A 20,324-nucleotide genomic window follows, 5' to 3' on the forward strand; every position below is an offset into this window, starting at 1 on the left:
TCAGCAGGTGCCATGTAAAATTTGATGAGAGCACAGAAGATGGGAAAAGTGGGGCTATCCTTCTCCAGCCCCTGCTCTTCTTCGAAGGCACGATCAACCAAACTAGTCAGAAAGCAAAACAGAGACTGGGCTGCTCTCAGCACAATAAATGACACTGACAAATGGCAGAGGCAGGATATAAAGCCAGGCTTGTCACATGTCTGTACACCAGGCAGTCCTTGATGGTTTGTCACAGTATTTTTCCAAGGAGAATAAACAGATACATATGGAATTGAATAGTAAACATTACTCCTAAATGCAGTCATCAATGACAGAAAAATAAGAATTGCTAATGTGAAAGTGATGCCTAATCCACCTGGCTTGGTTCCTTTCCCCACTGGTCCGGACTGGGCACTCAAAAAGAAGCACAAGAATCATGCTGGAAGCTACCAAGCTGTTTCCTAGTGGCTCGTGGTTTCATACAAATTTAAAAATTACTTTATCGTTCTACTCCTTATTAATGCAGTGCCAATCTTCTTTTCCTTTGAAATGCTCATTCCTTTTTCAATAAGCTCACAGTTACATGTGCTTTTCTGCCTTTCTCAGTATGTGTTCACATAGCCCTCATACCCTGGCATTTCTATGTCCTTAATGCATTTCTCCTCACAATTATCCTCTGAGGAAGAACTGCATTTAATCCCCTTATGACAATGGGAAAGCTGAGCCTGGCCTGCATGGATGACTCCTCTGTGTGCAGCTGAGAGGGGAACTCCCCAAAGAACCAGCAAGGTGCCTGGGAAGAACCACATCTTCGGAGAGACACTCCTAGTGAGTCCCACACTGAGCTCTAGGGAGGCATTGATGTCCCAGCTCCCCTGGGCTGGGGCTCACAGCTTTCCCTGGGGCTGGGGAGGCTCTCCATCTTGTGCTTGAGCACCAGATCCCAGCTTATCACCTGCACCTGGGGAGAAGGGCTGAGCCCACAGGTGTCAATGAGCTCTCAGTGATGAGAAATTACCCCGGGTGGGGGCACCTGCAGCACCCTCTGGCACTGTGCCTGGAGTAGCAGTGCTTTGCACAGGCACTCCCTGAAAGAGCACACACATGGGTCCCAAACAGCCCTCAGGGAGATACTGGCATCACTACAAAACACACTGAGGAGAAGATGTCCCACACTACCCATCACAATGTCAGTGTCCACTTGTTTCATCGTCCTCACCTTTGATGAAGTGCAGGAGAGCAATTCTCCTGGTTGCCTCCTTGTTTGTACCACCCCTTCCAAACACATTATAAAACCCCAGAAGCTGTATGTTTCAGAGCCAAATTGTGCCCCTTCCCTTGAGTTAAGAACCAAGCCACAGACTGCTGTCCCTCACAGAGGTGTACCTGGGGAGTGGAGGACAGCCCTGGGTGCCAGAAGTCCCTTTGTCATCCCACTGGGCTGCTGAGAGCTGAGGGCTGGCCAGCCTGGCCACAGAGAGTGCTCTGGGGTGCTGGGGTTATGAAACTATAAAGCTACACACAGAGTAAGTGTGGCACACATAAATTGAGTTAAAAGCCAGAGAACATTTTTGTGTCTCAAAACCAAACTATACATGGAAAGTCACTGCAGGAAGAATGTGGTTTTTAACAGTGACACCCCTCTTCAACCCCCAAAATAGGGTGATGAAACTGATACCGTTTACAAATGACTTGGGAATGCATTCAACTACAAATGGAGACAAACATATTTAGATTAGAAATAGGGTAATTATAATCATTAAGGATAATTAGTCATTACCATAGTCTATCATTTCTGGTTGAGTATTTAAACAAAAAACTTAGTTTAAGGTACCCTTTTTATTTTTACCTTAAGAGGTCTAAATTCAGCTAAAGAGATTGGACTCAGTATAAGACTTGAATAAGTAAAGAAAATGCTCTGGCTCTGGAAAGTCCACATGAGTACAATGCCTTTTATCTCTTGGCCTTAAAATTTATGAAGTACAAATGTTGGTTAGGTTTACTTTTAGAGGGCTATCACCTTCTCCTACTCCCAAAGGCACCAGGCCTAAATAAATACAATGAGCAAATAAACCCATTTCAGCCCTGTAGTGGGTAGATGGATCCAACTTATTCAAAACAAATTAACAAAAGAGTTCTTTCAGATCAAATTGTTCAGCATCACAAAAATCTTACACCTGCTTTTTTGACTAAATTTGTTTTAAAGACTCAGCATAAAGACACAGCTCTGACTCTAATGTTAGAAGGTATCTGTACACAGCTGGCTCTAGCCAGAAATGTGCATACCAGAAAAGATTAGCTCAGCTATTGAGGGTTTCCCTCAATGTCTAGGCACAAAAATAAAGGTTCTATTGCTGGAAACAATGTTTCCATAAAATTCCCAAGAAGTTCTCTGATATTTTTTGATCAGATCTCAGTGGTCATTCTCAAAATTGCTCTGAGCTTCCAACAAAAAGCTGTGATGAAGCTGTTTTAATCTTCTGGGTTAAGCATTAAATAGTTTTGTGTATGTTGTAAAAGTGATACATGTACTGCCTGAGACAGAATCTAGAAACAGGACTTTGAATCCTTGGATACACCATCAGGCTATCTTCAGTGGTCATGGCTGTAGTTTATAAAGCTCATCATTTCAAAATCTAGTGCTCCCATAATTTATTTTGATTAGTGTTATTACTTTCCATTACCATATGGGTTTTAGGCTAATTGCTCTTTGCATGGGCATGCTGGGACATTAACAAGTAACACAACCAAGTCTGTCAGGAGACAGAAAGGGCTCTCTGAGGGGGGCCACGCTGAGCTGGTGCCCCTGAGCAGCTCTTGGCAGGGATGCTGAGGCAGGGAGCCTGCACCAGGGCACCCCTTCCCACTGCCAATCCCACAGCAGCCAGCTCCGCAAAGCAAAGCAAAACAGAACTGAATAAAGCAAAACAAAGCAAAAAAACCCCAAACCAAAACAAAACCAAACACAGGGCTGAGCAGGAAAATAGCTAAGGGACGCAGTGACCCATGCTCCCACATGTAATCCTGGGGAGGTGTCTCCAGTGGAGTCTGTCAATTCACTCACACACTGAGACCCAAGGCGCTGGTGAGTGTCCACTGATGTGATGGGGAAGGGTGACAGAGACCCCCATCACCTCTCTACAGCACGAACTTCATGCCTAAAGAAAGGAAGAGCACTTTCAAGAGAAATCAAAACTGATTATTGTTTTTCTTTTGCTCTTATTCCTATTCTTGCAGAAAGGTCAAGAGTGCTGTCGTAATCATCCTTATAAGACATCTGCTTGTTTTTAATATTGTATACACACAACAGGCTAAACCCTGCCATCTCTACACCTGAAGCATTTCTCTTGCTATTGTAAGGCTGCCTGAATCAGCCATGCACTTTTAATTAGCATGCTAGGAAGCAGGATAGGATTTTATTTTGAAGGCAGGCTCATATTCCAAGGGCCTCAAGTGTTTTATCAGTCTTGGTTGGAAATGAAAAGGAAGGCGCAGGCAGTGAGTTTTCAGCAATCCCTACATATGCCACATGTTCTAGAGACCTGTTAATCTTCTGGCAAAAACAGGGTTTGAGTCCCAGTTTAATCTTCACTCTTATTTATTATTTTGATATTCACGTAAATTGTATGTTGATGTCCCATTTGCAAGACAGAGAAGACACTAGTCCTGCAGCCATTATCACACTGGGATGCAGGGGCAAGCCCAGAAAACATGGAGAAGTTTAAATGTGATTTCAAATGTCAGGGTGTATGAAAAAAACTCCCAGGACACTACAGTGTTCAATCTCAACTACCAGTTAAATATGGAGAAGGATTTTGAATGTGTTACAGTTTGGATCTTTTCACATCAAGGCATCTCATCCAAGCTCCTGTGGAATAGAGGAGCTCAATTAATTCCCTGATTAATATGAAATAATTTGAGTACTGTGAGGAAAAGCCCTGCAGAGGAAGTTACACAAACACCAAGGCTCAGATATTTACTCTTGTCATGGAACTGTGTAACACACAAGAAACAAGGAGAGCCTACATCACATGCTCATATCTTTTTTGAGAAAGTAGATTTCAGTCCTGAGCCTGAGGCCTTCTGTCCACTTTTGCACAAGGCCCTTCACTCCCCCCAGCAGTGCAGATTCGCCCTAAAGTGAGTGCTGACTAATTTAATGCTGATTAATTTCATTGTATGATAGGATGAAGCCTTAGGCAGCTAATAAAGAAGGTCCAAGGGCTCAAGTGATGTAAACTAGAAAAAGTCCACCCAGCTGTGAGACTGGTGCCAGCTGAGGACCTTTCCCAGCATCATCAGGATGATGCTCAGAAGAGAAATGTAGCTGAAGGTCAGGATCAGTGTCTCCAGAGCCCTGGAGGCTGAGGGCTCTCTGGGAACAAGACTGGTTACCTAACCCAGGGCCTTGGGGAGAGATCAGTGAGTCAGTGTCAGCTGAAGCATCCCCTCTGTTTGCTGCATTTCATCACGTAGGGACTGCTACAGATGTGTTTGGATAATGCATGCACTGGGAACGTGCTGCGTGTACCCAGGGCTGCTCACAGTCAGAGGCAGCCAGCAAGGGAAAAACAAATCCTTTAAAAGAGCCTGCTAGTGGAGTTTGTGGTGCTGCTAGACTTGATACAAATATAGATCTTCAGCTGTTATTCTAAAACACATTGTGAGAACAGGCAAAGTATGTGTTCCCTTCCACGCTCTTGGATCTAAGTGGAAAATTTCCTGCGAGGATGGGGGAGAGGAGGCTGACCAAGAAATGGATGACGTTGGTGTGTGTTCCAGGGGCAGAAAGCCATGACTGCAGACATGACCTGCATCCTCAGGGCACCCCAATGCACAGGCCCTGGGGCTGTGCTTGGCCAGAGGGAATCCTGAGCTCACCTTCACGTGGCAGCCACAGCTGCCTGCAGGAGGCAGCCCTCGGGCTGGTGGTCAGGGACAGACAGGCTTGCCAAAGGAAGGACTGGCATTTTCCATACTGATGGAGAAGTGGCTTGTCTAGCTCTGTCAGGTTTGGTTTTTTCCCTCCCTTACAGATTTCTGACCTTCCTGTTGCCTGTAAGCCCAGGGCCATTTCCAGAGTGCCATGAGCCAGCTGGGTGAGCAGCCAGGCAATAGCGGTGCGCTCGGCACAAAGCCCAAACTGATTTATGGCCTCCCTGGAGTAGCTAGGTTAAATAACACTGGTGAAAATCAGCTATTCCTGTAGCAGATGATACTTCTGTTTATCACACTTTGTTGCAGACAAGTTTATATCATGCAGCTGCTCCGTGCATATGTTCCTACTACACTTCTAAGGGGGATACTGCAATCACTACGCAGCGGGAACTTCTGCTATAATAAAAACATGTGTGGGAATGATGCTGGAGAAATTCCCTTCCCCGCAGCTCTTACACTGTAGATACTGTTATTCTACACTCTCAGTTGCCTCATCTTCTTAGTTTTCTCCTCCTTTCTAAAAACACTTCTCTTCTGAAACAAGAAACACACCCAGTTTTGTGCTTAGTTTTGGAGACCGGAGTGCTCAGGAGGTGAAGGAAAGGGATAGTTCTGCAGGAATTTTCTGAAGGTCACAGGCACAAGAGGAGTGCATGGCTTATTGCAAAAAAGAGAACTGGAACTGCAGGTGAAAAAACCTGAGTATGGATAGTCAGTAAGGAAGAGAGCAGCTGGGTGGGGGAGGTTAAGTGTGATGCTCAAGATCTAAGCTTTAGGAGTTATTGAACCTGCACACATTTAGGTTTGGATTTAGCAATAGATTTTACTGAAGCTCTATGTTACTCTGCTTTCTTGGTAGGTGTCAGGCAGCTGCTTTTCCTTGGCAGATTTGGGATTCTTACAGAAAATGAACATATTGTTAGGACCAAAATAAAATAATAATAGGTAAAAATATTGGTTGGCCAGACATAAGTAAAGCACATTGTGGGAACATGGCTTGTGCAAACTCACTGCACCTCAGTGAGAAAGCCAGAAAAACAAAATGTCTTTTGACTCCTGGCCAGTCCTCCTCTCTGGATTGTATTTCCTCTTTGGGAGTAAACATCAACAACTGATTTGGCTAAAACGACATTAGAGGGGTGGAAACAGCAAACTCCCTTTCAGACTTGCCAGGCAGGCGCCAGACCTCTGCCCCAAGCCAGCACAGTGACACCATGCCCAGCAGCTCAGTGCAGCCAAGCCCTAAGGTCAGAAACAAGGCAGGATCCCACAGGATGCCCTGGAATGCCTGACACTAAGCTTGTGGGATTACCTGTGTTGGTTTTGTACAATTGCAGAGGGAGACTAGAGAACAGTTCAGAGTTCTACTTACATATGGAAATATGGCAATGCATAGAGCAGAGCACTCAAGGGATTGTCAAACAAAGCAGGAAGGGAAGGTCTGTGCTCCAAATGATTAACAGGCTGAGGGCCAGACCTGCCTGCCTTAATCCCATTCGGTTGTTGGTGAAGCTGATGGGACCCACCAGAACTGAGGTACCCCTCATTTAGGGGCAAAACATGCTTTCAGCTGCTGAGGTCTTTTGGAGGAGAGCAGGGTTAGAGAGCACAGAGGGAGAATCTGTTCTCTAAAGCATGATCTGGAGAAGCAGTAGCATTTATAGACCTTGTGGTAAAAAGGCTTTTAAGGAGATTACATCATAGCTAGCTTCTGTGTTAATACTCAGCTCTGGCACTTATCTTTACAATGCATGCTCACATCAGCCAGTGCCCTCTGATCTGACTTTGTCTGGTGTTTTTCTAACCAGCAGTCTCCCCATGAGACGCTGCTTTTCACTCCCCATCTGATTCTCTCTCAGCATAAAGGGCTGAATTGTTTCTGCCCTGATTGAATCGCACCCTGTCCCTCTCTGTCTCCAGCAAATGAGAACTGAAGCCTGTGCCTTGCAAGGCAACCCCTTCCTTGCAGCAACACAGGCATTTGGGAGAGCCTCATGGGCATGGTCACATCCTCTGCTCTCCACAGCCTGGGTCACTGCCAGGCTGGGCAGCACTGAGAGTCCTCATGGCATTCCCAGGAATCCTAAGTGCTGCCCCTCCATGGGAGCCATGGCTGAGGGGAGCCCTGCCAGACTTGGTGGCCTGTTTGCTGAAATGGAGGAGATGTCAATCAGATTAGTGGGTATCCAACAAACAGGTCACAAGTGCCAAGCATTTGGTGTTAAATTAGTACCCTGGCATTTATTTTAGGAGGTAACCTGGTTTCCAGAGGTTCTTAGCACTCTGAGAACCAGGATGCTTTAAACTGGGTATGAAGATATACAACCTTAAGTTCAATTTTCTGCATTTCATGATACAGGCTATAACCTCTCTGTACTTAGGCAGCATGTCACTGCAGAAGACAGAAATTCCCCTCAGGAGGTGGGTTCTAGGCTCAGTTCTCCTCCTTGCTCACTGAGTGATTTTGGGACAATTTCCACTCCAGCTTTGTTTTTCCTTCTCTGAGACGGGAACAGTTGCTCCAGCTTTCTAAATGGTTGCAAGGTGTGGGGATAAAATGTGCAACATCAGGCTGCATGTCAGCACTGTTGCTATTTCTTTCACAGCTCTTTCATAGAACAGACTTAAAAGTACCCATTTAAAAGTACTTCATCTATATTTCCACAAGAACTAGCTGTAATTACCCAACCTTCCTGTCAACCACCAATTCAAGGAAACACAGCAGCAAGGCCACGGTCTGTGACAGAACAGCAGAGCACAACACTGACCTGGAGACAATAATTCTCAGTTCTTTTGAACAGAGGCACCACTGAGAGACACTGAGATGTGCCAGTACCATCCACTTCATTGCACAAACACACACTCCAGCTCTTCAGTGGCAACTGATGTGCACAGGCATTTTATGGGCACTTGCAAATCTTCAGTGAGGAAAGATCAGTGCTGAACACAATCTGCTCGTCCTGCCAAACTGTGTGATCTCATCATGTTACAGTGATGAAAGTGAAAAAGCATCCAGAAAAAAAGAGGCCTGAACACACTGGACCTTCGTGCTCAATCTGCCATTTCAGCACACTTGGGCTATTTCCATTGACAAACACACACACACACATGCACACACACATGCACACAGACATCTGGGCTTGTTTAGCCTGGAGAAAAGGAGGCTCAGGGGAGACCTCACTACTCTCTACAACTGCCTGAGAGGAGCTGTAGCCAGCTGAGGGTCAGTCTCTTCTCTCGTGCAACCAGCCACAGGACAAGAGGACAGTCTTAAGCTGAACAAGGGGAGGTTTAGATCGTGTATTAGGAAGAAGATCTTTTAAAAAAGTGTGATTTGGCAACAGTATGGCCTGCCCAGGGAGGTGCTGGAGTCACCATCCCTGGAGGTGTTTAAGGAAAGACTGGATGTGGCTCTTAGTGCCATGGTCTGGTTGACAAGGTGGTGTTTGGTCATAGGTTGGAGTTGATGATCTCAGAGGTCTTTTCCAATCTAAATGATTCTGTGACTCTGTGAATAACTTCAACATGGGCAGGAAGAAGTTTGCTTCTGGGAATCAGATATGTGGAGACTTCTTCAAGCTGCCAGGGAAAAGGACTATCTTTGCTTGCAGGCTTATGGCACTGTGCCCTGAGCCATTTAACATCAAACAAAATAGGAACCAGTGAAAGAAATAAAGGGTTGCTTCCAAAATGGAACTCACTAGGTACAGAACATGCATTTTTCCACCTCAATCCCACAGCCAATATCACCTCCCAGGTCCACTGCAGTAACATAGGTATAAAAAGAAATTAATCTTCTGGAGTCTTTCTCCCCCAGTCAACCTGTCTTGCTTTCAGGCTGTTTCAGAGGCTGCTTTAGGGCAGAAGATGGGCTCATCATCAGTACCAGGAATTTCTGGGAGAAATAGACTCCTTTGTGGTGCAGTGCAACTGCAGAGGGCACCTCTTGGGGAAGCAACTGCCAAAGAGCAAAGACACTAAGTAGAAAACTTGCCTCATCCTCCCTTGTGACCTGATGGCCACCACTCACCTCAGATCAAGTGAGGAGGTGATTACTAAATAGTTAACAGATTAGTAAACAGTAAACATTGGTAAAGAGCTGTCCAGTCCAAAATAAGGGGGATTGGACCATGGCTTGAAACACTTGCTGAGAGCTAAGTGGCTTGGAGAGCTTAGTCAGCATCTATCTGCATTTTTAGGTGATAAAAACCCTTAAAAAACTAGCCCTTGCTTCCTCTGTGCCTCAGGTGCCCTTGGATGAAATCCATGTCCCAACAGGTGCCATGAAGGCAAAGGCAGGTTCTGGTGAGCCTGTTAAGGTTCTGTGGTAGGGATAGTTGTATGGACACTGTAAGCTCAAATAGTGAGCCTTCCCAGGTTGTTAATTCCCTTGTCTGCTGATATCCTCTCCTTTTCAGGGTTTTGCTGGAGCTGTATCATCATTGGTAGAAGAGTAATAGGCCAAGCCTATTACATGTTCAGCCCTTAAGGCTGCCTCCTTCCACTCATTACTGCATGGCGATGGTGTGGCTGCAAGTGCTGCATCTCAGCCCTGGCACAGCCCTCACTGGGTGATGGTACAGCCTCCTATTCCTTGGGACAGGACACAGCTGATCAATTCTATAACCATTACCATTACTTTTGAGCCTAATAATAATAATAATAATCTTCAGTGCTTGACACCTACTAGTCTCAAATACAAAGTTTACAAGGATGAAAACATATCTCTGTTTCAGATATGGTAACTCTGGGTGTCTGATATTGTAGTTTACTCTGTTGAGATCTCCCAGCAGGCTGGTGGCAGAGGGAGAAGCAGCACCCCGGACTCTCTTTTCACCGTTCCCTGGAGGGTGGGCAAGATGTCTCCTTTGTGGGAGTCACAGTATGTCACCCTCAGACCTTCTGAAACATTATCAGTCTTTCAGCTCTTACACTGAACAGACCTTCCAAGGAGGGATGATAGAGGCTGAAATTCAGACAGCTGAGATGTGATTTCAGGAGTCTACACTCTTACAGTGATGACCAGTCTTTCACCAGCAAATGATTAATGAGACACCTCAGGGCTGGCAGATTCAATCTCACAGAGAGATGACAGATTTTCTTGGTATAATGTTTTATATACAGATTGAATTAAAGTCCAGATTTGCACAACTTCTTAGAGTGCAACAGTATTCCCATGAGTGGTGCCATCAGTCACAACCTTGGCAAAGTGAATAAAATTCAGTGCTACTGGTATTAAGTCATTATCTTATAGATCCTTAACAGCTTTTTCAAGAGCTTGAGAACCTCTAGGTAATAGCAAAGATTAGACAAACCTCACGCCTTAGTGCTGACACTTTCTCAAAATTAGCACCTTCAGGGAAGCCTGAGACAAAACCAACTGCAGACCGAATTTCCTAAAACAGATTGCGGAAGACTTGGAAATACTCTTCATATTTTCCTAATTTGTTAATAGGACAGTTTCTAAGGTCCTGGTTTAAGTCCCTCTCTGAAAAATAAATGGTTTGCCTGTTGGGCACCCCACTATATGAAGAGAGTGGCTATAACAGACATATACTTTAGATTGGTAAGTGCAGATGGCTCTAAAGAGTTCACTTTAGAAAGAAAGCCATTTTGCAAGTCATATGTCTAAGTTTTAGGGAACAGCCAGCTGACTGTGCAGCTGATACTTCTGTTGATGTATGGCATAATCCTCCTATTTGATATTATGTGGTTTATTTGTTGTATCCCTTCAATAACTCAGTTATTGTTGGAATTAAGGGCTACAGTGATCACTTTAAAATGTCCCTTAAAAGATCAATGAATAATTCCCATTCCTACTGCTCTCAAGTTCCTTTTCCAAATTGTATTCAGATTCAACTTAAGGGAAATTAAATTGATGATCCACCCAGAATAAAATGGAACTGCAATGAGAAAGGCTTTCCAAACCAGGTGTAAATTTAATTCTAATATAAGTAAAATTACATTTATCAACTAATAATTTTTCATGCAGTTTCCATAAAATACGGAACACTTAGAAATTACACTTAGCAATTACATCACATTAACAGATTGAGGCATTTCACCCTGCCAAATGCCCTCATATGAAGTCCTCAATCACCACTCAGTGTATTTGGAACTCCTGGAAAGCTAAAAGACAAGGCACAGGTTTCTTTTCAGTCACAAAGGCAAGCAAATTGGTTACAGGTTGCTATTGCACTGCCCCTAGGCTTTACACAGACCATGACTCCCTGCTGAAACCTGCACCTGGCCAGATTGAAGCAAGAGTTAAACCAAACCCTCCCTGTGCTCCACTGATGGTCACCTCCTTGGATAATGGCTGTGAAATAAAAATGTGCATCACTTTCAGAAGGAAAGGAAAATGTCCAGGGATGATTCAAGAGAATCTGCTCCATTGGTAAAAGTCCAGTTCAATAGCAGCATTTGTCAAGGAACAGATCTTTGTCTAAAATTATTTCTAACCAATGAACTGATGAAATACCAGCTCCATTTAAAAGACACTTCAAAATAATAAAATAATTCATTTAAACAGCCATTAGGGATCCACAATTTGCTGCTATATTTATGTAGTTATAATGCAATATGATTTACTAGTGGAAGGGTTAAATTAACTTGCATAATTATTAACAACAGATTTGGCAGCAGCATCAGTTACTAGCTGATATTCATACTATATTAATGGACACTGTGTCCTCACTTTGGGATACCATCCTGAATTTCCAGACTACTGCTTCCTTGACCTGCTACACTGACTTAAATATTACTCTTAAGCTGCAATTACACAAGCAGGGCAGCACCTTTATATCCTGTTCATAACAATACAATGCACAAAACCCTTACAAGAACATATTTCTTCAGGTCTGCTTTAGCAGGGTCAGCTGCTTAGCCCTTCCTGCTGGAACAGCTTGTGCCAATTAAGCATTTACTTCTGACTTGTCAAGATGAGGCACAACTCCTTCTGCCAGGAGCAGGTGAACCTACAATTACTTGTAAATCAGCAGCCTCTGACTCATCAGTAACTTCACTGAAGATTTGTTATCTTCTTAATCAGTGAAATGGTAGGCATGTACAAATGGACTGCCATCCACAGAAGGAATTAATGTCTCCAGCTTAGCCAACTCCTTCTGCTTAAAAAAAAAAACAAACAACAAGATGTTGGAGTGTGCATCTCAGAGTAGAAAGGACTGTTCTATTGCAGAACCAGTTTAATATGTGATGGTTCTTCTTAAAAATTAGACAATGCTTTTAATCTATAGACAACAGAACTCCCACTGATTTGTGCACTGCAAAATCTGGCCTGAGGCTCTTACTTTTAAATGCTTCAAAATGCATTTTCAAGAGAGAGGATTTTTCCATTCTATCAATTTATTACTGTATGAAAAATTCAAAACAAATATGCAAGGTCCCAGAGCAGGGGAGATATTCATCACTTGCCTAAATAACAATCAGACTTGGCAAAACATTTCAGAATTTATTGTGATGAAAAACTCTGAAATGGGAAAGCACTGGAAGCTGTGACTGACCATCTGGTCTTACCAGTGTCTCAAACAGAAAGAGATTTTACAACTCAATATGAGGAGATGTTAGGTGAAAGAGTGACAGCAGAATCCTATAATGAAAGTATTAGTATGAACCTTTCCAGTCTTACCTGCTTTCTAATCACTAATCAGCTCTTCAGACTTAACATAACATCTTACATGGCCAAACTATTTCAAATTTTGTACTTGATTGCTGCTTAAGAAATATCCTCACCATAAATAATTCTCTCATTTTAACTGAGAGGTGAGGACTTGTAATTTTATTCCTACACCAGAAATAACTGTGCTTAATGGAGAAAAAAAAGGTAGGATTTTGAATTCTGTATGTCTTTAGTGACAAAATCAAGTGCCTGCAATTTGAGGACGAAAATCCAATCGCTGCATTTCTGATTTAGATGGGTGAATTCTGCTTAATCCAGTCTTGGATGCTTAATGATTTGGTTCACTGTGCTAAGAGTGAAGGCAGTGTCTTTGATGTGAAAACAACATGATGGGAACCTGGACTAGACTCTACTTCTGCCATCCTCCATGGCTCCAGGCTGTGGGCTCAGAGTCCAATCTAGATTTGAGTGTCTCCAAATCCTACAGCCAGTTCTGAGAATCACATTCCTCCAGTAACACAAAAGTGTATGTGGGAGATGACAAGAATTGAATTTTGGTTTTGCTTTGTAAATTATGAACAATGCTCTCACACAAGACTGCAATTCACAGTATGACAGCTGTGTTACCAAAACTGGAAGGGCTTCCCTGTTTCAGCATTCTGCTTGCATTTAAAAAAAGTCATTGTCTAGACCAGACTTGCTGTCACAGTAGCAGTCACTACTGTAAATGTCTTCATGCAGGAGACAATGTGTCCCTGCCATTCTGGGCTACTGTAGTTCTCTGCTGTTCAGGTTTGGTCGTCACCATGTTGTATGCAGGATGGAGGGAAATGTCGTCTATTCTAAAACGAACCCAGCCCTGCCTGTTTGCTAACAATTCCTTTGGGCATCACTGCGGAGAAATGCACCCAAGATTCCTCTAATATATCCAAATATCTCAAAGATGAACAAGACTTTCAGGCAGAAGGGCAGTAGGTGAAGTGTGGTCCTGCCAGCTGGGCACTTAGGGCCAGCAGCTTTGCAGTGGGTGCTTGTAAAGATAGAGAGCCCTCACAAGATTAAATGCTTAACCAAAGGGAAACTTAAACTCTGAGCTCTCTGAGGTGGTCAACTCCTGTTGCAGCAGCCTGCATCAGACTGAGCTGAGCTGACTATTGGTCATCTCATATTTGAACACACATCGTGCCCTCCAGGAAGGCTTCAATTCATTTTGCAATCAGCTTCCCCTCCACTCCAGGGGGATAATCAGGCCTCTGCCAAAGACAAAAGTTCTTTAGGCATTGAGTAGGCAAACACATCAGCATCCAAGTACAAGAAATGTAGAGGTGAGCATCAGGACCATGCTCAGTTTTCCTGGTGGAATAACAATGTGGAGTATTCAGCATAATGTTCAAACTCATTCTTTGAATCCACACTGGATCACCTGTGCATTTCTACCATCAGGATTTAGGACCAAGAAAATCCCAAGGAAAACCCATTTCTTATTCTTTTATGTCCTAGAGCCATACAATGTTTATTTCTATAACAAGTTCTTGCTCTGAAAGGCTATTTTAACAATAAACAAGACATCTGAAAACTTTGTTTACTCGAAAACCTACACAAAGTTTAAGAAGTTACAGACTATTCCTGTTCTTCAGATTCCTGTCTAATATACACACATTGTGACAGCCTAGAAATGAGTGGCATTCCCCAGGGGATGGTATTAGGACTGGTGTTGTTTAACATCTGTGTCAGCAACTCAGACAGTGGGATTGAGCACATCCTCAGCAAGTTTGCTGATGACACCAAGATGTGTCATTCACTCAACATGCTGGAGGGAGCAGCTGCCACCCAGAGGGAGCAGATGCCACCCAGAGGGAGCAGTTGCCATCCAGAGGTAAGGGATGTCATCCAGAGGGACCTTGACAGGCTTGAGCAGTAGGCATGTGCAAACCTCGTGAAGTTCAACAAGGTCCTGCACCCATGTTGGGGCCATCCTGAGTACAAACAAAATCTGTGAAGAGAATAGATTAAGAGCAGCCCTGAGGTGAAAGACTTAGGGGTGCTGGTGGACAAGAAGTTTGACAAGACATGGCAATGTGTGCTCACAGCCCAGAAAGCCAGGTGTGTCCTGTGCATCAACACAAGCGTGACCATCAGGTCAAAGGAGGGGATTCTCCCCTCTACTCCACTCTCATGAGAGCCCATCTGCAGCACCATGATCAGCTCTGGGCCCAGTATAAGGAAGATGTGGACTCACTCCAAGAGGGGCATGAAGACAATCAGAGAGCTGGAGCACCTTTTCTATGAGACCTTAGAGGTCCTTCTATGAGGCTGAGAGAGCTGGAGAAAACTCCAGGGAGACCTTAGAGCAGCATTCAGTACCTGTAGAGAGCCTACAAAAAAGCTGGAGAGGGACATTTCACAAGGGCACGTATGGCTAAGGACAAGGGGTAATGGATTTAAACTGGAAGAACATAAGTTTAGATGTTAGGAATAAATTCTTTACTGTGTGGGTGGTGAGGTACAGGAACAGGTTGTCCAGAAGTGTTCAAGGAACACTTCTCCATCCCTGGAAGCATTCAAGGCCTGTTTGGATGGGGCTTTGAGGAACCTGGTCTAGGGGAAGGTATCACTGCCCATGGCAGGGGGGTGAAACTAGATGATCTTTATGGTCCTTTTTAACCTGAACCATTTCATGAATCTACAGTCTGTCCCAAAAGATCTGAATGCCCTTAGCTTTCCTACTTGCACTAAAGGGATCCTACGTGCTTTCTGAAATGAGGCTGTACATCTGAGCTTATATAGCTGCCAAAAGGTTTCACCCTTCTTGTAGCTGGTCATTTTTATTTTGGCATTTTCACCAGCCCAAATAATTAGTTAATTAGATGCTCTGTCTCCAGAGATAAAGATTTCACTCTGCAAAACAAAATGATACAATTACTGCATGGAGATTAGAGTCCTCTGCAGTGATGTCATTCACTTTGGCTTTGCACTGACATGATTGTGCTTGATCTCAGCTGACAGCTCAGGGCAAACTTCCACTAAGGTCAGGAGCGCTAAAGACTTCACTGTGCACCTATGTGCCAGCATCCAACCACCAGAGACTAGCTCATGTACCCAGACTCAGCTCAAGTTTCCTCCTCTCAATTTTGACTGAAGCAATGTTTGAACGAGCACTTCATCCAGAGAGCAGATGGCACCACCATGGACTCCTTGTCCAGTATGGGAGAAAGGTAAAGCAGAGACAGCAAATGTTGCTCACCAACAAGCCAGGAGTACAGGCAAGAACATCCTTTCTCTTTCTTGTACCATTTTAAAGAAGTCACTTCTGATATTTGTTTTTCATAAGACCTTACACAGGTTAAAACTGATACTGACTACTGTGTATATCTAGCTCTAACCCCTTCCCCCTTTCCTCTTTTGAAATCCTGGCTTTTACTTCCAGACAAAGTCCTTTCTTCTTTGCAATGCCCCTGGAGAAACCTGCATGCTCATGGAGTATTTAGGGGTTGACAACAGCAGTTTTTCAGATTTTTAAGGGTCAACATCATTTGAACTAGCTTAATCTCATGGGCCGGTGAAGCTGGGTTAGAAATGCTGCCTAAACAAGTATTCCATCCACCTTGTCTTAGCCTTGGCTGAAATCCAGAGACAAGGAGAAAAGCAGATGGAGAGAAAAAGACACAGTTAATTAAAGGCCAGGTTCTGAGCATCTCTATTGCCTTCAGGTCATTACAGACATATCTAGGGAACACACTCAATTTCATTGAAAGTTCCTTCTTCCTTTGCTGTCAGCATCTAAGTTTAGTTGGCCTTAGGCCCCTCAGAGCCTCATGAGCTTTCCCTTCACTTCATCAAGGAGCAGTTTTCTAGGCATGGGTTAAAGAGCAGGCTGCTGCTTGCATAAGGGGAGTTACTCCAGAAACATCAATGTGCCAAACCGTCTGCAGGAGCTGCCACGAGCTCAGGGACCACGTCTCCTGACAGTCCCCACCATCACACAGTCCCCACCATCCTTGGTACTCCTAACATGGGCTGGAGTCCCTCTCCTCAGCCCCTGGGTAAGGGACACATCTGTATCAAATCAGACAGCAGCATCTCAATGGGATGACAAAAAAACTGTGCCTGAAATGAAGCTCAGGAAAGTCAAAGCTCAAACAGCCCATGTGTCCCACTTTGCAGAAAAAGCTGCAGGTGAACCAGCAATACTGAGACCCAGCATGCACAGGGAGCAGCACGGCTGATGGCAGCTTTCATCTGCATACTGTGAGGCAGATGGATTCCCAGGAGGAGGCACAGGGTTGTGCTGCCATGAGGGAATTGGCTGCAGAGCAGAGGCAGTGAAGGCAAGATCAAGGGTTGGATGGGGCACCATCAATGCAAGTGGTCCATGTGAAGGAGTTAAAAATGTGGGGAAAGGAGACCTGGGGTCATCCCCGAAGGAGGACAAAAGCACTCTATTTAATTTCCCATATTCATATGGTTTCATTCGTTTATTCAGCGCCTCCTCAGGATGGGCTGAAACACTCCCCACACATTCTTAATGTAAGTACCCAGCTCTAACAGGGAGGTGTCTCCTAAACCAGGGAAAGCTGGTGCTCCTAACACTGCTTGTGGTTTTAGACTGCCTGCTAAGCTGTGTGATTCTACTCATTTTCTCCAGAGGGAATTAGGTTATTTCCCCTCAGAGCAAACACAGCATTTTCCAGCTATTATATGTGAATTCTAGGATTCTTTGCATTTAATAGATTTTGTATAAATCTATCTGCAGGAAGCAGAGCTAAAGATTTGTTGCTGGATCAACCTGTCAATACTGAAGTGTCTAAAGAGACACTAAATGTACTATAATTGTTCCTAAAAGTCCTCAAAGCACAATAAAAGCCTTTCAGGGAGTGATTCAGCTGCTCACAAACAGTTATGCAGTGCCATCCCATACAACCAAGTAGGGTTTGTAAAACAATCAGGTGGGACTAATAGAGAGGACACATCAGAGGGTTCTCTGATTTTCCACAACAGCAGCTTGAGGCCACGTCAAGGAGCACTAGATGCTTCATACAGCAGACAACTGAACTGTCAGTGTCTGTAGTGACCAGAGAGACAGGATTTTTGCATCTATTGGCTTTAACCACCCAGCCCAAACCATGGTAGCTCCTTTAGAGTTGATCTAAATCTCCAGCAACATTCAGTTTGATTGCAGAGAGAGCTTTTAAGGACAGTACCAAGCAGACTGCAGCCTTTTGTGGCTCAGAAAGCTCTGAAAGTAATTCCAGCATCTTTATGTAGTATCTCATAACACAGACACTCTACCTTGTAAAGGTAAAAATCTTGCAGCTCCTGGACTGCTGTTTTTTTTGCAGATGTCTTTCCAGTACTAAACTTTATTCACTTAGCAAGTTCAAAGTGCAAATTTAGCATCAATCACTTCACAATAGCTTTTGGCTCTTTATTTTCCTCTCCTCTGAATACCATTTAAAAGCAGTCTCTATAACATCAATATTTAACCACAAGGCTTGTTGTTTCTCCCAAGGAAGTGGATTGCTGTACACATGGACTAAATCACAGTGCCTAGACAGCTGATGATAATGAAAGCATCATTCAAGATGAGACACTTGATTGCTACTCTAAAGCTTACCAGTGAAAGAAATGTGTAATCTCTTTTTTTCATTGTATTTGAAATGAAGCCACTTGCTTAAGTATTAGTCATCTGGATTTATATAGCTCATTTTTAGAACTGTGTTAGCACCTGGCAATCCAGCCTGAGAAAGCATCAGGCTATCCCAGTCACGGGCCCATTAGATTTCTTGTTCTTCTTTCTGCAATGTGTGACAGACTTCTTTTTTTCTGACATGATTTACTTCCCACTTGACAGGGGACAAATCCATGCACTCAGAGCAGCTGCCTGATGGAGGGGGAGCAGCCTGGCAGTGGTGCTCCCTTCCCAGTACAGCTGGTCAGCGGGGCAGGTTCCTGTGCCAACACTGCCACATCTCATCCCCCTCAGGGTAACAGGGTACCCCAGGCACAAGAAAAGAGAGTGACAAAGTACTTTATTTTCTGGCTGTGATACAAAGATCAAGGTAATTTTCCATATTACTGCTCATGACATTTTCCTGAACATTGAAAGAGATTTTTCCTGCTATAAAAACTATCCCTCTCTGCTTTCCCAGCTGTCTTTGTACTTCCTTTCCCAAGTGTTTCACTGTTGGCTTTTCTCTGCCTTTGCCTTAATTTTCTGCAGTGTAGCACAAGTACAAAGCATGCTCCTGGCAGAAAAGACACTGAAAAATTCTGCCAGTCCTCTGCCTGACTACAAGCTGTGCAGAAGCCTTCTTCATGTCTTCTGCACATCTGGAGATGCCGCTGATAAAGACAAACAGCCAGATGATGATACCTAATGATTTATTTTTCCCTGGGGGAAGTGCTGAGGATACTGGATACACTTTGCAACACTGCTCCCAGGAGAGTTTACATAAGCCGGGAGAAGAATTAATAGGCAGCCTTATAGGGAGAGATGAATTTATGAAAATGCATAAGCATTAAGGAGATTTACTGGAACACCAAACTCCAGGGACCCAGTCTGTGTCCCTGAACCCTGGGTGCAGTAGAACCAGGAAGGTCTCTCCTACACTGCAGGGACCATGGGCACAGATATCACTCTCCAGAAATTATCTGTATGTCAGGGATCACAGGAATACTGATGTGGAAAGCAGCTGCAGAGACAGCCAGCAGGAACTGAAGGCACCAGGTGCGCTGGGCATGGGGATGTATGGCTGGAAATAAGGAGGAGCTTGGATGCACTGGGTAAGGCCTAGGAACACTGACTTGTGTGAAGAGAAAGAGATGAGTCTTAGCCTGCATGTGTATTAGTGGGAAAGCTGCTCACTTGCCATTGACTCCTGACATGCCTCCTATTTTTGTAACAGTTGTAAGCAATTTAAAACCAGTGAGCCTGAGTCACTGCTATGGTAAACTGTAGTGCTCCAGTGTCTTGACAACAGTCAAACATACTGAATGGTCTAGACAGAGTGTTTGGATTTTTGTCTGCTTATAAATTAATCTGCTTTGGAGCACCCAGACCTTCAAGCTGCACACCTGGCAAAAAAGGGGGTCATGACACCCAAGGGGCAGCACAGCACTGTGTCTCTGTAGGAATGCATTTCCCAGGGCTAGAGGAGTAGGGAATCATTTAAAACCAGGAAATCATATATAAGACAATGAAAGGAGGGAATTTCTCTGGCTTTCCTCCAAAAGCTAAGCATTATTCATTGATCAGAAAACAGATCTCCATCTCTACTGAGAACATTTCTTCTTCCATTTGCTAAGTGGAAAATGACAAACGAGCTAGCTGTGCCCTTTCCCACATCCCTTCTGCTGTCTGTCCAGGTGTCCCCGTGCTTTGCCCTCCTTCAGCACACCCCAGCAGTATCAGCAGCTACTTACTTGGCACCGCCAGCAACCTCGGGGGCGGCGGAGGTGGAGGAGGCGGTGGTAACAGTGGAGGTGGCCTGCACTGGCAAATTTCCTGGCAGCTCTCTGTAAATTTCTCTGCTACAGGCTTGGAGCATGACTTCTGGGGCTCACCCTGAGTGATCTGTGAAGAAACAAGTCATTGCATGAGCAGCAGAACAGTGAAAACTGATGAATGTGATTTTTAGGCTTGAGTACCTGAGTGGCACCTCAGACCTGTAGCAAGAACTGAGCTAAAGTTCCTAAGATGTCCCTTCCCTACATGGTCCCCATTTAAAATATTTCTTTTATTTAACACAATCTCTTTAATAACTCTTTC

The 20,324-nt window shown here is 44.2% G+C and overlaps 1 protein-coding gene across 1 annotated transcript in view; it reads right to left on the reverse strand.

Annotated features, from left to right (window-relative positions):
* Positions 1–20,324, reverse strand: part of PRIMA1 (proline rich membrane anchor 1) — a 49,484-nt gene that overhangs the window by 23,540 nt on the left and 5,620 nt on the right. The window contains exon 2 of the mRNA XM_031066174.1: positions 19,979–20,137. Within this exon, the coding sequence (XP_030922034.1) occupies positions 19,979–20,137 (159 nt within the window). The remainder of the gene's footprint in view (positions 1–19,978; positions 20,138–20,324) is intronic.

This window comes from Geospiza fortis, unplaced genomic scaffold (genome assembly GCF_000277835.1).
Source record: "Geospiza fortis unplaced genomic scaffold, GeoFor_1.0 scaffold23, whole genome shotgun sequence".
Taxonomy (NCBI): Eukaryota; Metazoa; Chordata; class Aves; order Passeriformes; family Thraupidae; genus Geospiza; species Geospiza fortis.